General features: G+C 38.6%; 1 protein-coding gene across 1 annotated transcript; it reads right to left on the bottom strand.

Moving 5' to 3' along the window:
• Nucleotides 1-16,894: 16,894 nt before the first annotated feature.
• On the bottom strand, nucleotides 16,895-18,883 carry LOC148025809 (putative UPF0481 protein At3g02645). The gene has a single exon (XM_087693051.1). The coding sequence runs from the start codon at nucleotides 18,852-18,854 to the stop codon at nucleotides 17,271-17,273; it is 1,584 nt and encodes a 527-aa protein (XP_087549177.1). The 5' UTR covers nucleotides 18,855-18,883; the 3' UTR covers nucleotides 16,895-17,270.
• Nucleotides 18,884-20,751: the final 1,868 nt, after the last annotated feature.

Consider the following 20,751-nt stretch of genomic DNA (forward strand, 5'->3'; position numbering starts at 1 on the left):
ATAAGGTAATTATGCTTCTATTGGTAGCAAAGACAATTATGGCATAAGTGAGGAGCTCTTTGTTATGTAACATTTTATAATGATGTATGGTATATAGACATAAGTGCCTTCAACCACGTGACTTCTCATGAAGAGTTATTTAGAGAGATCTGCAATCTATAGTCTCTAGGCTATGTGAAGATAGGGAATGATACATTCCATCTCATTACTCCCATTAAATTTTTTTCCTTGAGAATTTAGGATGGTAAAACAAAGCACTTGGTTGATGTGGTGCATTATCAAGAATAACTAAGAACTTGGTTTCTATTGGTCAAATGGTTGAATACGCATTGCAACTTTGATTTACATTTGATGGTTGCTATTATATAAAGGACCCAAAAAATGGTTGCAAGTTAATTGCAAAAGATAATTGTATTGGTAGATTATTTAATCTTGATGTAGGTTTGCTTGAAATGCATGCTACTATGTTTACATAAGGTTCAAGTGTTATGGTTGACATTGAAATTTGGCATATGAGAATCTGTCATGTAAATGTATAGTGTTTGAAAAATATGCAATCAAAACAAATTGTGGCTAATTTACCAAACTTGAGTTGATGGGATGCATAAAGTATCTGTAGCACATCAATGTGGAAAGCAAGGAGGGAATGCATACATTTTCAAATTAAAAATATATGCAAGAAGTCACTTGAGTTAATACATTTTTATATGTGGGATCCTAAAGACTATAACTATGAGTGGTTGCAAGTATTATGTCTCTCTCATTGATGATCACACTTGAAAAGTATGGGTTGATTTTATGCATGAGAAAATTGAGGTATTCACTCACTTTAAAAGCTTTAAAGTTTGACTAAGAAGGAGATAGGGTTGTATATTAAATGTCTAATGTCGAATGGAGGGGGAGAGTACTTCTCCAATGAGTTTTGTAAATTTTTAAAGAAAAATGATATTCAGAGACGTTTTAGATATATGTACACTCCATAGAAAAATAGAGTTGTTGAGCAAAAAACTAGGCATACTGCAGTCATAGCTTGAGCATTGATGTCTGAAAGAGACTTATATCATTACTATTGGGCTGAAGCATTTGCTATTATTGTATACTTTATGAATAGGATACCCATAGATGTTGTACATGGCATGCCACATGAGAAGAAGTATACATGTAAAAATCCAAATTTATCCCATCTGAAAGTATTTGGATGCATTGCTTAAGTGCATATTTCTAATAATGAGTTGCATTGTAAATTGGATCCCAAAGTAGAAAAATATGTATGTGGGATATTATCTTGAGTAGAAGGGATACAAATGCTATAACCTTGTTACATATGAGCTAATAGTTAGTAGGAATGTTGTCTTTGATTAAATGAGTAGTTGGTATAGTAATCTACAAGATATAGTTGGGGTTGATGTGTACGAGAGTGTGACTATGCAGAAAATGTTAGCATATTTGATACATATGGGAACTAGATCTAAGAGATGTGGATGGATTAGGATGGATGAGTCAAAGATGTCATATATGCAATGCATCCCATAAGCAAAGAGAAGTGAAGGTCTCAAGTTGAAAAGCTATAAAAGAATTTAATTAAAATCGATTGAGTCTATTTGGTGGCTTCATGCTTCTCCACTTGTTCTTCTTCTTTCCCCCATAGCTCATCTTATCTTCTTGCTAAACCATGTTTTGTAACATGGTATTGGAGACTCTTTCCTCAAGGTTGTCAACAAGTAGAGGCATCCATTTCTGCACACAAGGTTGATGAAGATCAAGACAAGAAAGGAGGTACTATCCAAGAAGTCCAAGGCTCAGTTTGAAGGCTTATAAGAGCATTAAGTGCAATGGAGGTGTTAAAGAGGCTTTCCCAAGCAAGGCATAGCTTTCTATTTTTCTTATTTTCTAGTTTGGCTTGAAGGCTTTCATCATCAAAACAAGGAAGAATGATAGACATTGAAGCATATTTACAAGGTTTATTTGTTGGGTTCTTGTGGTTATTTGCCAAGCAAGGGGTCAGCTTAAACCCTCTACTTACACGAGTAGCTTAAGTAGGGGCCCAACTCAAGCTAAGGGGCTACTTGTACCACAAGCAGAGGGGTTGCTTATTAGTTAAGTAGGGGGCTTCTCTCTATCTAACAGAGATAGAGAAGAGAAGAAGGAGGCTAATTTTTTTCTTGTGTGGCTAAAATCGAGTGACCAACTATTGCGTGAGGGTGTACTTCATCAAATTGTCTGGATCAAACCATGTAAGAGGGCCACCTTATCTATGCCATTTTTTCTGATGGCAACTAGTTGGATGACTCCAATTCCTTTTCCTCTCTTTCCCTAAGCCTTAGAACTAAGATTAACTTTCCCTTTTTGAAAAAACCATTTCACACTTACCCATTTTAAACCACTTATTTCTTGAACCATGTTCACATTGTACCTATGCAAACTAGTTTCCAACAACCTATCGCCACATTGTAAACATCTAAATCGGCTATTGTAGAAGACCCATTCACATTGTTGCCTACATAAATGAATTTATCTTCTAAGAGGATTGTCCCATTGAGAAATTTAGCTTATTAAATTTGGAAAATCCTCACTGTAAGATTTGAATGATATCTTGTACGGAGTTAGACACTATTGGGCATTAATCTATAAGGCCAATAAGAGCTCTCCATTAAGCATCATGTCAACTCCAGATGTCATTGATCAATTTACAAGAGTTGGTTTCTAGACTTGGCAATAAAAAATGATGTATATTATTATGTGGAAGAACCTATGGAGCACTATCATTGGGAGAGACACAACAATTTGGGGAGAGGAATATGAAGAAAACAAAGAGAAAGCATTGCGACACATAGCACTAGGCTTAGGTGATGAATGCATACATCACATTGATGGTATTCCAAGTGCAAAGTTAGCATGGGAGGAGCTCAACAAAGTCTTCAACATCATTGAATCTAAGAAAATGTCACATGAATAAATATAAAGGCATTAAACAACAATTGGCTATTCTAAAAAGAACAATAGATGAAGATGAAGCCAAATCTATCTTATTAGCAAGCTATGATGTATATGGTTATTAAAATTTATTTCAAACATTATCTAATATGGAATATTTGAAGCTACATAACATTAAGACATCCTTACTAGAAAGAGAGCAAAATTAAATCCATTGGGAGCAACTCAATGACTACTTATTGACAATCATCATCAAAATCAGTCTACACAACATTGATCTCTTCAATCTTAATGCTAGACTCGCTAGGGACAATGCTACCATCATTATTTGTGTCGTATACTTAACCCTTGCCCTTTTCCTTGCACTTGTCCTCGCTCATTTTATGGCACTATGGCTGAATATGCCTTGCTTTCCCATAGGAATGACAAGTCAAAGAGGAATTATGGCCACACGACTTACTATGAGGCTATCCAGATGACTGAGAACAAGAATGTTGAGACTCTCCCACGGTAGTCATTACCACTTCTGCCATTATTTTCTCTAACTGTCAAAGCATGAGAAGTGTGGGAAGCATCGACATTCTTTCTATTAACCTCTTTATTCGAGAGTGCACCCTTTACACCCTGTAAGTCTAGCCCATCGGTAAGTATGTTTCACACATAGCAATATGAAATGTACCCCATGATTCAATCAATGTAACTAAGAGGAACAAAGAGGGGAGATTGCCCTTTAATGTAATCCCCTACAAAGAAAAATGGCTAAGAATAGAATGAAAATCATTTAAGTGGGTTGACATGGAAATGCCCTCCTTCATATGAAGGTCCATGAGTTGCTCTAGCCAATACATCTGAGAAGCGGGCTCTGCTTGTCATAGACATTACGAATCTTTTCTCGTAAGTCCCATACAGACTTCCCATCAAAGACAACATTATAGAACACTTTCTTAGAGAGGGATAATATGATGGTGGACTTACATGGCTCATCTAATTCAGGGCCAATCCTCTGCATCAATACATTTGGGCTTGATACCCTCATGTTTCAAAGGCTTAACTTATCTTTTTTGCACTAGAACTTGTCAAATTTGGGCCTTCCAATAGTTGTGGTTAGTGCCATCGAACTTGTCAATATTAAATATAGCACTACCATTGGAATCACCTATCATATTGATACCAATTGGATGCACAAAAGGGCAAAAAAATTTGTTGTAATAACCTACAAATCAGCTCCAAACTACTATCAAATCAACCGGAAAACAAGGGATACTGACCAAGTAATGAACTGTCCACAAACTCAATGCAAAGAACTATCGAATGAAGGTGACTGCTTGCATAAAGAGTGAAGTAAATTGCAATTACAACATGCTAAGAATGAAGTATAATAGTAAGAAATCAATGCCAAAGAGTGGCAATCACTGATATAAGACAAACTACAACTATCAAGGAATGTCTCTAACTAGCAATGAGGGAATATGCGACTATCACTGAGAACAAAATCAATGTGTCAAAGAGTGGGTCTCACGGGTAACAAAAGAGACTAACTAAAGGCACAACAAAGTAAGTCGTGTAATAGAAGATCAATACATAACCAACCAAGATGCATAATCACCAACAATATCGTGATAGAGATAGATGTCGGCCCAAAAGTAATGTCAGATCGGCCCACTAAGCATCAACTATGTACATAAAGCATGGCAAGAGCATGTACGTGTCACAAATGTGTGACCAACCTTCCCTTTATTCAAATGTCACTGAAAGAATAAAGAATAAAGTGACAATGATGGGCACCACCTGCTATAGTGTACAGGTATGCAAGTAAACAATACACGGTGCGGGTACTATTAGTGTAACTTTAAATGCAAATATGAGAGCTAGTGCATAAAGAGAAGAGCTAGTATCCTTACATACTATGTCAAACACAATGATGTAAGAGTATATCAGGCCTTCCAAAATGGTGTGGATTGACTCAATGAGCTTGTGGAAAACCTCAAAGACAAGTTATTGATCTTTGTGGAGAAAGAGACAAGATACAACATACTATTGCTCAATTAGTGGAAGAGATCGAGACTACTCAAGGTTAACTGTCAAAAAAGAAAAAGAATTATGAGTGGGATTCCACTGAAGAGTTCCTTGGTGAGATCACCCAATAATTTTCTCAAGAGTCTACTAACAATGAGATTGGGCCTTGAAATACTTACATGACTGGAACCTCCAACACCAATGAGTAAGGACTTGTTGGTTTAGATACTCGTTGTTATATACGAATTCTCTAAATTCAAGTTTTCTCATTACAATATAATATAGTTGCTTTGTATTTATGCATCTAAAAGTGTTGTCCTAATTATGTTGTAGAGTACATGTCCACTTAATTACTTTGCATCTCAATTGCATATGAGTTCCTTGCTCAACCATGTACTTTGCTTCCTAATCATATACAAGCCAATTGTATGCTTTGTGTCTTAATACTATACAAGTTAATTGCTCAATTGTGTACCTTTTGTCTTAGTAAACTTTATGAGCTATGGAATTTTGAATACACTAATGAGTCAATGCCAAGCTACTTAGTAACTTTTGATATATCTTTATGGATGTTAGAGATCTGTAAGTCAACAATTACAAACATGTAAGAAAAGTTAAAACTTTTATCCCACATTTGGTAGATCATGCATGTCCACTTGAAGAATGGATTCATCAAATAGAGATTGTAAATTTTATTCCATCCTCAACACATCTATTTGAACAATAAATTCATCAGAGTTGTTAATATATTGCCTTTTCTACATTATCTTTTATTGTGTACTATTTTAAATAACAAATGTAATAAATTTAAATTTAAATTTAGTATATTAAATGTTAAAATTATATTTAAATCAAAATTATTTATGATGATTATACCTTTATAAAAAAGAAATTTACTTAAATTAGAACTTTATAAGTAAGAAAATTACATGCGCTATACCTTTAATTAACTAAAATTAGAGCACATATTAATTGATTTCTTGATCTTTAGCTAATTATTTATCATACATTAATTGGTTTTATACTCTTTTACTTGAATTTTTTTCTCAAATCGGTGTATGTCTTTGTAGTCCATAAGCTTAAAGATCAAACAATCATGGTAAGCCATTGTGAAATCCCAGATTTTATAAGGGCATGTTCCTTTGTATCAAAGAATCTTTATGTCATATAATACATCATCCTTGGCTTCAATTCTTTTGCACATGCAATACATATAGGATCTACTATCAACTCTAGGACATTTGCCTTCTATATCTTTCATGCCTCTATTAAATTTTATTATCTAGGAAAATGCATAATTTGGTTCTTTTTTTGCACATAACCAAATCCAATTTGGAGGAGTCACCGGGCTAGTGCCATCCCTATCACAAGTAGCTTATTCATCCATAGTAGAGATTTGATTTAAGACATGTTTCAAAGTGGGCTCAACAACCTTCTCCCTTATAGCCTTGAACTTGGAGTTACTCAAAGTGGATCCAAGTGTGCTTGCCTTCCTTAAAGTGGACTCAATTGTGGGGGTAAAGGTGCCTTTGCCTACCGCCCGTGTATTAGTTACATTGATAGTACCGGCATACTTGCACATCTGTACACTGAAGGTGGCGGGGGCCCATCAATGTCACTTCATTCTTTATTCTTTCAGTGGCATTTGAATAAAGGAAAGGCTGGTCACACATTGTGACTATTGGAGTTCCCACATTGTGTATGTCTCTCTCTCTCTCTCTTGTTCTTGCTCCTTCCACCATAGCTCTTGCTTCCACTCCATGCTTCTACTTTAGGGCTCACTCCCTTCAACTAGTATCAAAGCCATCTTCCTTGAGAGCTTGGATTTCCTCATTGGCTTGCATTCGAGGGTTTCTTCATTGGCATCCATTGCTTCTCATTTAAAGGTATACTTTTGATACTCTATGTCTTGCAAGTTACTTCCAGCTGCATTGGACCTCTTCCAGGGCTTCCTTGGCGACCCTTGGAGCTTGCCTTGCCCCCCATTTGCGTCAGTACACCCTACAGCACCCCCAAGACAAGCAGCATGATTTACACTTGTTTCTGGCCTGATCACCTTTGATCAGTTCAACTGCTCTTGGCACTCTTGGCAACCCTGGTGATCATTGGAAACACCTCCCAGCACTTGAATTTGGCATTGGACATCAATCTTGAGCTCTACATTCACTGTCATTGCTGTTCACACTTTTGGGATAGCCTATCTTGAGTTCTACAGTGCCCCTATATGGTTATGTGATGCTTCTACTTATGCCCATTGGTATTGAATCACTTGTGGATGTTATGTCAATGCATTGGAGATCATTTTGGGATTATTAGAGCACTTCATTTGCTCAATCTGGACAATGATTTATTGCTATTTATAATCGGGTTGAAGCTTATTTTATCAATGAAAGCATGTGCCTATTGCTCTCAAGTGCTTATCGACTATTCGAAATGATGTAATGATGTGTATGGTTCATGTTACATGCTTGGTTATGCTCTCGGGTTGCATTTGAGCTGAGATTGGAGCTTTAAATCTTGACATTGGCTATCATTCACTGTTATGTATGGTTGATGCTCCAATATAAGCGCTTTGCAAGTTACTTGGGTCAAATGCTCCCGGATATATGATACTCGGAACTTGGATGCATGGATGCCTTCCACATGATGTTTTGAGCTTTGTTTGCTCATCTAGTATTTGACTTTTGTTCCAGTGGGAGCCGCTACTTAACACTTGGATGTTACATTGAGCATTTGGTTACATAGTTAAGCTTGAGGATCTTACAGTGAGACCATGGGACTTGGTGACATGTACATGCTCTTTTCATGCTTTATGTACACAATTGGTGCTTAGTGGGTTGATCTAACATTCCTCTTGAGCAGGCACCTATCTTTATCATGATGTTGTTAGTGATGTATGTATTTGGTTGGTTAGGTATTGAGCTTCCATTACATTGCTCAGTTCGTTGTGCTTTCAGTCAGTCTCTTTTGTTACCCATGAGACCCACTCTATGCATTATGGTTATACCTATGGGATGTATCTCATTCTAACACACTGATTCTTTGATAGTTCTTGGTGTCAATCGCTAATTCAGTCACTACTAGTTGGAGCTATTTCCTGATAGTTGTAGTTTGTCTTATATCAATGATTGCATGTCTTTTACATTGAATTATTACTGATGTACTTCATTCTTAGCATGCTATAATTGTAGTTTATTGCACTATTTATGCAAGCAGCCACCTTCAATTGATAGTTCTTTGCATTGAGTTTGTGGATAGTTCATTACTTGGTCAGTAACCCCTGTTTTCATCTTGATCTAGCAGTGGTTTTAGGGCTATTTGTAATAATTACAACAGCCTACTTTGACAATTTGTGCACTTGTTTTCATTCATTATGACTAGTGGCTCGAGTGATAGTGGTATCTTTAATATTAACAAGTTGGATAGCACCAATTAGAGCTATTGGAAGGCCTAAATCTGGCAAGCTTTAGTGTAGAAAATGCAGGTTAGGCCTTTGAAACATAAGGATGTCAAACCGAACCTATTGATCCAAAGGATTGGGCTGAATTAGATAAGTTATGTAAGTCCACCATCATATTATTCCTCTCTAAACACGTTTTCTATAATGTTTTCTCTGACTAGCAATCCGCATGGAAATTATGAGAAAAGATTCATAATGTCTATGAAAAGTACAGCCATGCTTCCTCGAGTAAGCTACTCATGAATATATGTGTGCATCACGTGGGTTCAAAATAAGGTATCTTTTAAATACTACATTTATACATTTTTTACATACAGAAGGGTATAATATAAAGGGGTTATTTACAGACTGAATAAAAAAGGATTATGTTTTATTTAGGAAAAATCCACAGATAAGGATATTTATAAATAGGCCTTGAACGCACGTGATGTAGAGGATATACATATAGTAACTTCCTCGAGCTTGCTTCTTAGGTGTATTGTGGCTGAAGCAACTTGTGGACCTTCACATAAACGAGGGCACTTCTATATCAACTCACTTAAATGAGTTTCATTTCATTATCAGTCATTTATCTTCATAGGGGATTGAATTCAAGGGCACTCTTCTTCCCTTGTTCCTCTTAGTTACACTGCCTAAATCATGGGATACATGCCGTATTGTTATGTGTATCAACATATCTACTGATGGGTTACAATTTTAGGATGTAGAGGGTGCACTCTTGACTAAAGAGGTTAACAAAAAGATTTTCGATGCTTCCCGCACCTCTCATTTTTTCACAATTAGAGGCGATACTTGTAGGGATGGTAATGCCCACTATAGAAAAAACTCTCAACAGTCTCACTCTCAATCACATGGACAGTCTCGTAGTAAGTTATGTGGCTGTCAATCCTCATTGACTTGTCATTACTATGGAAAAGTAGGACATATTTGGCTATAGTGCCATAAAATATGTGCGAAGACAAGCGCGAGGAAAATGACAAGGGTAAAGTACAATACAAAAATTATGATCGTAGCATTGTCCCTAGCAAGTCCAACATTAAGATTGAAGAGTTTAATGTCACGTAGACTGATTCTGATGACAATTTTATAATTGTAACTTCTTCTCTTGATACTTCACAAGTGACTGATGATTTGTCAGTAATGACCTAGCATTGGAGATAGTTGGTATTGGTGATGTTGAATTGTAGTTTGTTTCAGGTTGCATGCTTACTCTTCATAATGTGCGCCATGTACCAACTCTCATGAAGAGCCTTATCTTTGTTGGCACTTTGGATGATGCAGGTTATGTGGTTTCTTTTGGTGAATCCTCATGGAAGATTACTTGTGGGAATCTTGTCATTGCAAGTGGTGTTAAGTCCAACACTCTCTATTTCTTGCTTGTATCTAGGTTAGTTGACCATATTTTAGCAGTGGATGTAGTTCCACGTGTATCTCTTTGGCATCATCACCACGGGCACATGTCCTTGAAAGGAATGAAAATGCTTACCCATTTACAATATCTTCTGCCCCTTGACTATAAATGCTTTGAGTCATGTGATCATTGTTTATATGGCAGACAAACACACAATATGCATAAAAAGTCAGGTATGACACGCATGGGTGAGCCTTTGGCTCTTGCTCATTCAGATGTATGTGGTCCCATGTCTTACAAATGGTTAGGTAATGTAAAGTATTTTGTTCTTTTCATTGATGACTATATGCATAAGGTTTAGGCATATCCTATAAAGCAGAAATTGAAAGTTTTGGCTATATTTCAGTGTTGGCTTGCTTTAGTTGAGAACCAGTCTGGGTATAGACTGAAATGCCTAAGGTCAAATAATGGGGGTGAGTATGTCTCTAAATCCATTGACCAGTTTTGTGATGAGAAGGACATTAAGAGTCAATTGATTGTCCCGTACACCACACCCTAGAATGGTATGGCTAAGCATGTGAATAGAACAATTTAGGAGCAAGTTCAGAGTAATCATGTAGGCTTACCACAACATTTTTGGGCTGAGGCAATTACTACAACCGTACACTTGATAAATCAATCCCCATGTGCTGCTCTTGACTATTAGGTTGCAGTGGAGGTATGGTTCGGAAAACCTCCCTCATATGCTCATTTGCATGTCTTTGGTTGTAAGTCTTTCTGCCATGTACCCAAGGACAAGCGCAATAAGCTAGATTCTAAGTCTAGGAAATGCATCTTTCTTGGTTATGGGGATGCAGGTGAGATGGGCTATCACCTATGGGATCCGCAGGCTTGGAAGGTTATCCACAACCATGATGTTATTTTCCATTAGTAGAAAATGCATAAGAAACTTGAGCTTGTTGTTGAGATACGCAGGGTGATATTTCAGGAGGAGCCTCTTGCTATTGTATAGCCAGCTAGATAACCTATAGTACCGGCTAATGCCCCCATGGCCCAACTCCCTGATGCTCCACAAGATGTGCTGGTAGTCTCCTAGAGATAAATGAAAAGCTGTGCAGTTTGTTCCCTCTATGGATTATGTTATGGTGATAGATACTAGTGAGCCTCTTACTTATGATGAGGCCATGCGCAGAGGTGATAGTCACTCTTGGGAGAGGGCCATGTAGTCAAAGTATGACTCACTATAGAAAAATTATACATGGGATTTGATTCCTTTGCCTAGTGAAAATTGTACTTTTCCATACAAGTGAGTGTACAAGTTGAAAAGTACCCCTAGATGCCCCAAGCTGGCATACAAGGCTAGATTGGTTGCTAAGGGCTTCAAGTAAGCGCATGGTGTGGACTTTGATGAAGTCTTTTCTCTTGTTGCAAAGATGACTACCCTATGCTTGGTATGACTTTGGTTGCTTAGCTTGACTAAGATCTTTTCTCATATGGATGTCAAAACAACTTTTTTTCATGGGGACTTGTATGATGAGATTTACACGTAGCGGCCTAAGGGCTTTGCAGACCCTGGCAGGGAACACCTAGTGTGCAGTTTGTGAAAGAGTCTTTATGGCCTTAAGCAAGCACCGAGGGAATCGTATCACAAGTTTAATGCCTTTATGCATTCACATGGATATTCTTGTAGTGATATGGGTTCATAATTATACACAAAGAAGGCTCGTAATGGCAGCCTTATGATTTTGATCCTCTATGTGAATGATATGTTGATTGCTGGGAGTACTCATGATGAGTTGGATACCTTGAAAGGTCAGCTCAAGAAGAGCTTTGAGATGAAGGACATGGGACATGTCTCACATATTCTTGGGATGCGCATTATCCACAATCACTCTAAGGGGCTCCTCTACTTGTCATAGAAGGAGTACATCCAGAATATCCTTGAGCGGTTTCATTTGCAAGCATTGTGTGTGTATCTCTCTCTTGCTCTTGCTCCTTCCACCGTAGGTCTTACTTTCACTCCGTGCTTCCACTTCAGGGCTCACTCCGTTCAATAGCAACCTTGTGTTGATCAACTTGCGAATGGATGATCCAAGTTTACTTTCACCTAAAGTTTATTGTCTCTTTTTCTCCTCAAATTTGATATTGAGATCATCGATAGTATCCTCCATTGTTTCTCTCATTTAATATTACTAGGATGCATAATTGAACCACATAGATATTGAATATTGGCGATTTGTGTCTTGATGGAATCATGGCATCTCCAAACTCTATTCAAGCAACTAAAGTAAACTCCCATTGCTTAATCATTGAGAAAATTTTTAAGAAGTTCATGAGACCAAAGAAAGACGAAGGGATATTAGTGGGGAATCAATTTGTGCATTGCTCTATCTACCCACAATCAATGTGATTCATGCATATGTCCCTATATCTATACATGACCTGAGAATAAGCTCATGCCAGTTATACAATGAGAAAATTCAAAATCTATCTTAATGTGTAGGTCCTTTTTTCTTGTCATACTTTCATCGAGTAGAAGAAAGTTCAAATGTGTATGATGACCACAAAAAGGAGACAGTTCAATGGAGGTAGAGAGAATACAGCAAATGGCAAGAGTGCAATGAAAGTAGAGAGATCTCAATGGAGATAGAGAGAGTGTGCCAATTGATAAAGCTCAATGGACTGTCATTTTTACCAATATTATGTATAATATATATATATTTTAGAGAGTTACAGACTTAATCAAAATAAATGAAAGGTATTTCAATAGACTTAGCGATGCCATGAAATATTGGGCATCCTATCAAATTTAGGCCTTGCAACCACAGTCCACTTGAGTGATAGTTTGTGATGCCTTTCCCCTTCAATCATTAGTCTACAGTTGATCTCTTCTTGCCAAAAGTAGTTTGTGATGCCTTTTCCTTCAATCAATAGTCTACACATCATCTCTTCTTCCCAAAAGGATGTATTTCCATGTTCTTAAATTGGCACAAGGGGTGTGACAAAGAATTATCACTAATTCAAGAGCCGTCACTTTTTCATCACTTTATCAACCCCCTTACCTTAGTACTAAGGTATCCAAGGAATCTATGGTAGCAACCCCTAATCGATCATTCCAATGTATTGAGAGGAGGTGAGTGATATGGGGTTCACAAGGTCATGGTTTTAAAAAAGACTACATTGAATTAAACATGATCCAATGGGTGAGAAGGTTCAAAAAGCTATGTCCTGATAGCAAATAAATACGATATTGTAGGAATATCGTATGCTAACTTCCTATAAAGGCACATGCTAAAGAAAATATGAGCTAGTGGGAATGCTTGCCCTTTCTCTCGCATTATCCCTACGTATTTTAATATCAGCCTTGGATTGGCCTTCAAAGGCGAATATTGTTACTTGAAAACGTCTTGCACCAAGTCTTTAAGTGGATTTTCAAGAGTGTTTCATCAAATGGGGTTGATAGAGAGTGATAACCATCTCCTTGAAATTAAAAAGTTGTTGAGGCTGATTACACACCAAGCACCCCCCCCCCCCAACTCACCCGCCCTTAAATATTAAGGGGCATACTGCTATGTGGTAAAAATATATAGGTTTCACTTTTTTTTGGGCTGCTGATGAAACTGGGCAAGGAGCATCTCACACCCATCATGCATCATCTATGCTCAAGACATGTACCAACAAATAAAACTATTAGTCAAAAAGCATTATACTTAAGAGATGAACCTCCAATACCCCAAAGCTAAAGGGATGAACTTCCGCCAACCCACTAGTCTAACCACTAGGCGACACTCACCCTTTTGCACTTAAGGGATGAACTCCCACCACCACAGAGCTACCCCATTAGCCTAACCACTAGGCCACACTTCACCCTTTTGTAAGAGTCGGAGTGTTTTAGTGTTTTATTGTGTAAACAAGTGATACCCATTTTTTAAAATTTTGAAACTAGGCGAGCAAGGGATTGGTGGTTTGAAATCATCCTCAATCTTTCTATCCATCCATGATATTAGCATTACCACTTTTTGATGTACTCTTTTTTCCTTTTAAAAACAATTTTTAGATGCTAAAATATCTTTTACATTAGAGTTATAATAAATAGAGTTCATTATTAAAACAAAAAAATTAGCCAACAAAATTCAATATTTTGGTTATCGGTTATTTCCCAATTATATATTTTTCTTGGAAAGACAAGGTACTAAGAAACCATTATACTTTAGAGAATATGCTCTCCCATTTGACATCAGTATCGTGCCTTCTAGAGTTGTTTTTTGCGCTAGCATCCCAAATGAATTGTAGGGTAAACGTGTGTGACTTGGCACCCAAAAAGGATCGGATTTGGCACAAGACTAATGAGACCAAAGATATTAAATAGCATATTGTCCCATTCATTTCCTTAAATGTTTAATTTCTAAATGACTACTTACTAGAGTGTTTTGGCAATGCAACCATCCCACAACATGTGCCTTAAGGTGTGTCTCTCACTATAAACACACGCATCATCTATGATGCCCCTGTTTTGTGAGCTTCTTGAAAACATTTTATTTGGATAGAGAATGTAAGATATCTAAGGTAGATTAACCACAACTTTCAATATCTTTGAAATGTTCAACTTTTTATAAAAACATTTTTTTCTTGGGGAAAATTCAAATCCCTACTAATGATCACAAGGGCCTTTGCTTTTGGCAATTGAAAATTTGCCAATTCTCTAATGATATTGTAGGATGCCCTTGTTATTCAATAAATGAATATGAACGTGTGTGTGTGTGTGTGTGTGTGTGTGTGTGTGTGTGTGTGTGTGTGTGTGTGTGTGTGTGTGTGTGTGTGTGTGTGTGTGTGTGTGTGTGTGTGTGTGTGTGTGTGTGTGTGTGTGTGTGTGTGTGTGTGATGCCCTTTCTAACCCATGTGAAGAGTTTCATAAAGAGACATTAGCCTAAAGTAAGAAAGCCAACTTTGCATGCAGTGAAGGGAGGAGAGAGCCTCAAACATTGCAAATGAACAACCACAATAAAACACCTAGCTCATAGTGCTTCAAAAACTCTCTCTCTCTCTCTCTCTCTCTCTCTCTCTCTCTCTCTCTCTCATGAAAGCATACTTTTCAAGATAAACAAGAAGCCACCTTGCCTTTTGTGAAAACTATTAAGTGCTCGTAGAAAGCACAAACATGGAATGACCTAAAAACTACATCATAAATTTGAATAATACAAATTTAGCCTTTTATTTAGTGAGAAATGATTGCTTTCAATGGTATTCTAGCACTAATTTAGTGAGTCTTGAACATTTCAATAAAATTTTAACTTAAACTTTCTTGCTTATATTAAGTTCCTTTTCTTAAAGAGAATCCGTCCTTCTAAAACAAGGACCTACACAAGCCCAAAAAGGCTCAACTCTCACACTAAAAATGATCAAGTCCAATGCAAGTGTGTTCCCACATCAATTTTAGAGAACACTTTGCTAGGTTGACCCTATGTGGGCATTAAAAAATGACCCTATCACTAGGATGAATCCATAAGTGGACATTTATTGTAGAACCAAATGGTTTGTTTGCCCTAGAAATGTGGTGGTATCTAGATTAGGGTGAGCTAGTTCACTTAATTCTCTAGGTGGACTTAGTTGCCATTTGCAAGAGCAACTCAGTGGTTCCTCCCTTTGCTTTGGATTCTGATGGTTCTTGTTTGATTGCCATGGGTAAGAACAACTAGCTAATAACATTGGTTCATGCAAGTGCATCATATATTTTGAACACATTAACAAGACATAATACAAGTAGAGACTATCTGTGAAGCAAGAGGCAAGTAGGCATTTGCCAATTTGGTTGAGTTATCTTATATTATACTCTTATTTGGTATGTGGTATATACTCCTACTTGTTATGTGCTTGAACAATATAGTAAATAATGTGCACGTTCAACGTTCTTAGTAAATCAACCACTTCATGTCTTAGCATATCTCCACATACTAATTGCAATGATTTTTATTTTCACGTCTTTTTCCTCACTCTAATTTTTCAAATCACAAGTGCTCATATTCAATGAAATTAGACATTCTTCATTGTAAGAAATAGACAACAAACTAGGAAGTGTGACAGTCTAGCCCCAAGAATCCCTCGCAAGGTATACCTACGACCCCTAAGAGGCTCCCACGATGTATCGTGTTCCATCATGGCTTCCCAACTCCACACACACTCAAAACACACAACACATGAAGGCACCGAAGTTTGCAAAATGGCCCACTTTGAGGGCTAAACTCATATTCATGAGAGTTGTGTACAAGACAAGCTGAAGGCATAGAGGGAGAAGGTTCGTAGGTGAAAGCTGATACTATCAACTCGCATCCAAGTATGACTTGACACTGCTAGGTGGGGGAGAGAGGCATACTCCCTCATACGTATCTCCCCCCCTCCATAGTGGCCACACCACATGGAGCAACTATCATTTTAGCCTCCCGAAGTGCATGGCTCTCTATTTAGTCGCGACAGCCAAGCCCCCTACTCCAAGTTCAAGTTGACATGACTCATTGGGTTTGAGACTCATGAGGAGAGGTGGGATTGACCCATGTCACCCCTGTGGCACCGTGGTCCAAAATGGTTGAAGATAGATACTTACGAGCCCGAAAGTCTTCAATGGCACGGTCCGACAACTCCAAGCGCCAAGTTACCCCACTACAAGTTAGACCAACACAACACATGTTGTGAGCGAGCCTTAGCACAAGATGGGATATCTAAGGCATGATGGCCTTGTAACACAACCCAACACGGAGGGTGCATACTTGGCGCAAATGTGTCTTCTTGGCATATCTTTTGAATTAGCTTTTGCTACATGTTCAAGATGCAACGTAGTGCTACATGCCCACAAACCATATTTACTTGTGCAAGATCCATATTGCAAACCCGTGGGACCGGATATGCAATGCCACAGTAAGAGAATCCATTAGAGCTCAATTGTATATACTGCACTAGCCCAAGTATTTTATACCCAACCACTGTGAGGCTCTAGCAAGGTAGCCATACCAATATTAAATGCAATGCTCACTTGAATTGTCGTATGCCATGCTACTTGATGACCTTTTTGTGAAGGTTGTTTCTTCTAATGTCTAAATCAATGCAACAAGATATGCAACCACCACAACTTACAGAAAATAAACTAAATTGTTGTAGTACAAACATTAACACACAACCACATTGATAAAGAACTACACTGAAAGTACAAAGACTAACACATATCGACCCATCCAATGAAGTGCCACATACATCATAACATCTTGTTATGCTCAAAACAGCACTTCATCATGAGGCTGCATACATATTGTTACAAAGTGAAAGGATATTGAAAACAGCATTTGTGCATGTACAACATTGACCTGGGCATGGAAAAAGGACTCCAAAAGGCACTTGATTTAATATTAAGCTGGTACTAAATTACTGACCTTATAAGGACTGATGGAAGTAATAATTAGGAGTGAAACACCAGATCGACATGGTTATGCTACATGCTGAGAGACATACTGATAGGGGTTGTTAGCCACCAGGCTTGAGGTACAACTTGATGGTGTAGTACATGATGATAAAGGTCATCACCAACAGGGCCCCACCAGAGAGGACAGATATCATCAACCATGGCCTAGACAAGTAAGTGCGTTTGAATTCTGCCTTCAAAGCATTGAGCTTGTATTGACAATGATCTGTCAATTGCAGGGCCACCTGTTCATACTCATGACTGCAAACGCGCATAGTGTTCACACACAGCTTATTCCACATGTGCGCCACTTCCTCATTGCTGCCTATGTCCTGTGCAATCACACCCTTTCCCACCAATAAATCCACATCTGCAGCACTATCCACAAGATTATTCATGAACCTTAGATAGGACAGAACATACACATTATCTGCTAAGTGGCTCTCATAAGCTATCAGGTTTCTAAACAACCTCTCTGTATCGTCTCCCACTCTTATTTTGGGCAAATACAGAATGGCCTTCTTAGCATCGAAACTGACTGAGTTCATGTAACCTGGACCTACAGGTTGGAATTTGATACCACAATTGTGAAGATCAACTGCAGATGGGAAGTGGGTTGGCTTCTCCACAAGCTTTTGAGTTTGGGAGCCTTGAGTGGCAATGCCATACAGGCAATCCAGCAAGTGCTTCCGACTGTGTATGTCGTTGACGACAACGTGGAAGCTTTCCTCAGAGCTGTAATAAAATGGAAGAACCTCACAGGCTACTTTGGTGACCAGTTTTCCCAATACTTTGAGTGCTTCTGCACTTGAGTCCTGCGCATTGTTGTCCTTTATCATGCTTATTCTAATGACCTCCAGAAGCAAGAACATAGGGATTTGATTTTCCAACAGGACAAAGTCCTGGAGGATGGATTTCCGCAAAGGGCGAGGGAACCGAAGGTTGTAATACGACGCATAACCAGACGGGATGGTACTACCATTCTCCTGAGCAGAGGATTTCAAGACCTCCACCACAAAAGAGGCATCCAGGGCGAGCATGTAGGCGAGCTTGTCGTCCGTCTGGCAAGAGATCTCAGTGTCGTACTCGGCCCTGACCTTCTGTATGATAGAAAGGAACCTGTTGGTAAGGAGGGAGAAGTTACCTGAGGGAAGGGACTTGGCGACAAAGGCGCAGGCCATGACCTTGTGCTTCTCCATCTCCTTAGCAGCGACAGCCTTGTAGCGCTCTGTCTCCTGATTGTCCGGGAAGGAGCTATGGTGGGGGCCGAGGTCGCTGTGGTACGGGCCGATGGCGACGACCTGGGGAACGAAGGCATCGTGCTTGAGGCTGCGGAGGGGGCTGGAGGCCATGAAGATGGAGGGGGAGGAGTCCCACGGCCCGCACAAGCAGGCGTCGAGCATGCCCTTGATGGAGAGCACCCATTCCTTCTCCTCCAGCTCGGGCGTATTTGTGCGCGCGGCCGCGCCGATCAGCTGCTCCTTCTCTCTCTCTTCCATGGCCTCCCTGCAGATCTGCTTGATGGAGACGAGCGAGGGCTCTTGGTCCTCTTCTTTCTTCCAATCTGTCTCTGACACCCTCCGACCATCGTCATCACAGAACGCGGCCGGAAAGCCATGGCGCTTTGCATTGTTATTCCCCTGCATATCCGATGCTCTGTTTCTGGGATCTCGACCTTCCAGTACCTACACCGTACTTGTTAAAAATAAATTGCAAAAACTTGAAAATGACTTTTTTTATTAACAGGAAACCGTTAAGTAAATTAAGTATCGACAATAGTCTATGGGAAGAAACCCCCTAGGCTTTGAGCCTTAGCCACATGGGTCACACGACCCCTTAAGGAGGAAGTTGGTGTGGCCTTGATGGAAAGTTTACAAAAAGACTGACTGCCCTAGGCAGAGGATTGCGCTGGGCGGGGGATTTTTTTGTAATGCGTATAATATTAAGCAAGTAAAATAAGTATCTGCATACAGCATAAATTAGATGCCACACTTGGCACCACGCCTGACCGTGCCATTCATGCACCTATGGCACCAAATACGATACATGTGCAACAATGACTATATGTGATGACTGTGAAACATGCACATGTTGTCAAAGAAGAGATAGATAAGCTCCTAAATGCACACTTACTATCAAAGGGAGAGTATTTGCATACATAGTCACATCTTTTGGCTTGACTAACACTCTTCCCACCTTTTACTAGCAACTTATATGTGCAATATTCAAGGACATGCTCTAAAAGTGGTTGGAAGTGTCCATCAATTACCTTTGCATACATATCAACTCATAAGAGTATCTAGAAAAATTTGAGTGGTCTTTGAATGTTGTCATGATAATATGGTCTCTCTCAATGAACCCCTTGAAGTTGTAGTTTTGGGTAAAACACGATTGCATTTTAGGGCACATAGTTTCCAAAAATCGCATCGCTACATAATTCTCAAAAGTCAAGATGATCCTTGACCTATATCCCCCAATGAACTACAATGGAGTTTAATGCTTTCTTAGCCACACTAAATAGTACCAGCAATTTGGGTGCACTAATAGCTAGACCATTATATAAATGAGTGGGCCAAAGAATACAAGCATGCTTATGAAGTAAAAAGAGACTCTAACAACAACTCTAATTTTACAAGCCTTGGATTAGAAAATAACATTTCATGTGTACATTAGTGCTTCATAATTCATCATGGAAGCAATATTGTGCCAGCCTGAAGAGTACAACTTGGATTATTGTGAGCTTCATCAATTAACAATTCACAAACACTGCAATCAACTACTCCACTATTGAGAGAAAGGGTTTGGTAACATCTTTTTTGTTGATCATTAGGCTTTGCTTTACTTAGCAAACAAACTTTGTGCAATGGGATGCATAGCCTTGTGGTTATTACTTATGCTTGAATTTGATTTTTTAGTAGTTGTGAGGAAAGGAAAACAAAGCTGCACAATTGATCATCTATCTTGAATATCTAATGTATGAATAGCAATACCATTCCTCTTTTTCATTGATCACGTCATGCTCTGTTTTACTTAGTAAACAAACCCCGTGCAATTTGATGTGTAGCCCAACAATTGTTACTTTTGCTTAAATTCAATTTTCAATGGTTGTCAAGAAAGGAAAATAACACTACATGAATGGCACCAGGCCTGACCATGCCATTCATGTACTGAAGATTGAGTTTTTGGCTATGTTGGATGTCCTGAGATCCAAGCATTGGATCTTTAAGCTTTTCCATAAGAAGCTAGACGAGGGATTGCACGACTCAAGGAGGGGCGGGGGGGGGGAGGCTCTTGTAATCTATTTTATATATTATTAAAAGCTTTGTTTTCTTTGGCTTCCAAAATCTCTAGCACTCTCTCCTATAATACTACAATACTACTTTTGGGCTTCTCCTATATTGATTTCCAAAAGGTACCTCTCTATCCAAACTACTTTGCACAATTCTTTCTCTTTTCTCTTATCAATGATTTTTAAAATGACACCTCTCTCTTGTCTCTCATCAATAATTCTCTCTCTCTCTCTCTCTCTCTCTCTCTCTCTCT

Source organism: Lygodium microphyllum, chromosome 14 (assembly GCF_053477565.2).
Source record: "Lygodium microphyllum isolate KBCC chromosome 14, Lygodium_microphyllum_v1.1.10, whole genome shotgun sequence".
Classification (NCBI taxonomy): domain Eukaryota; kingdom Viridiplantae; phylum Streptophyta; class Polypodiopsida; order Schizaeales; family Lygodiaceae; genus Lygodium; species Lygodium microphyllum.

Coding starts and splice junctions, on each gene's coding strand:
- LOC148025809 (XM_087693051.1), bottom strand. CDS start 18,854: ATGCAGGGGAATAACAATGCAAAGCGCCATGGCTTTCCGGCCGCGTTC.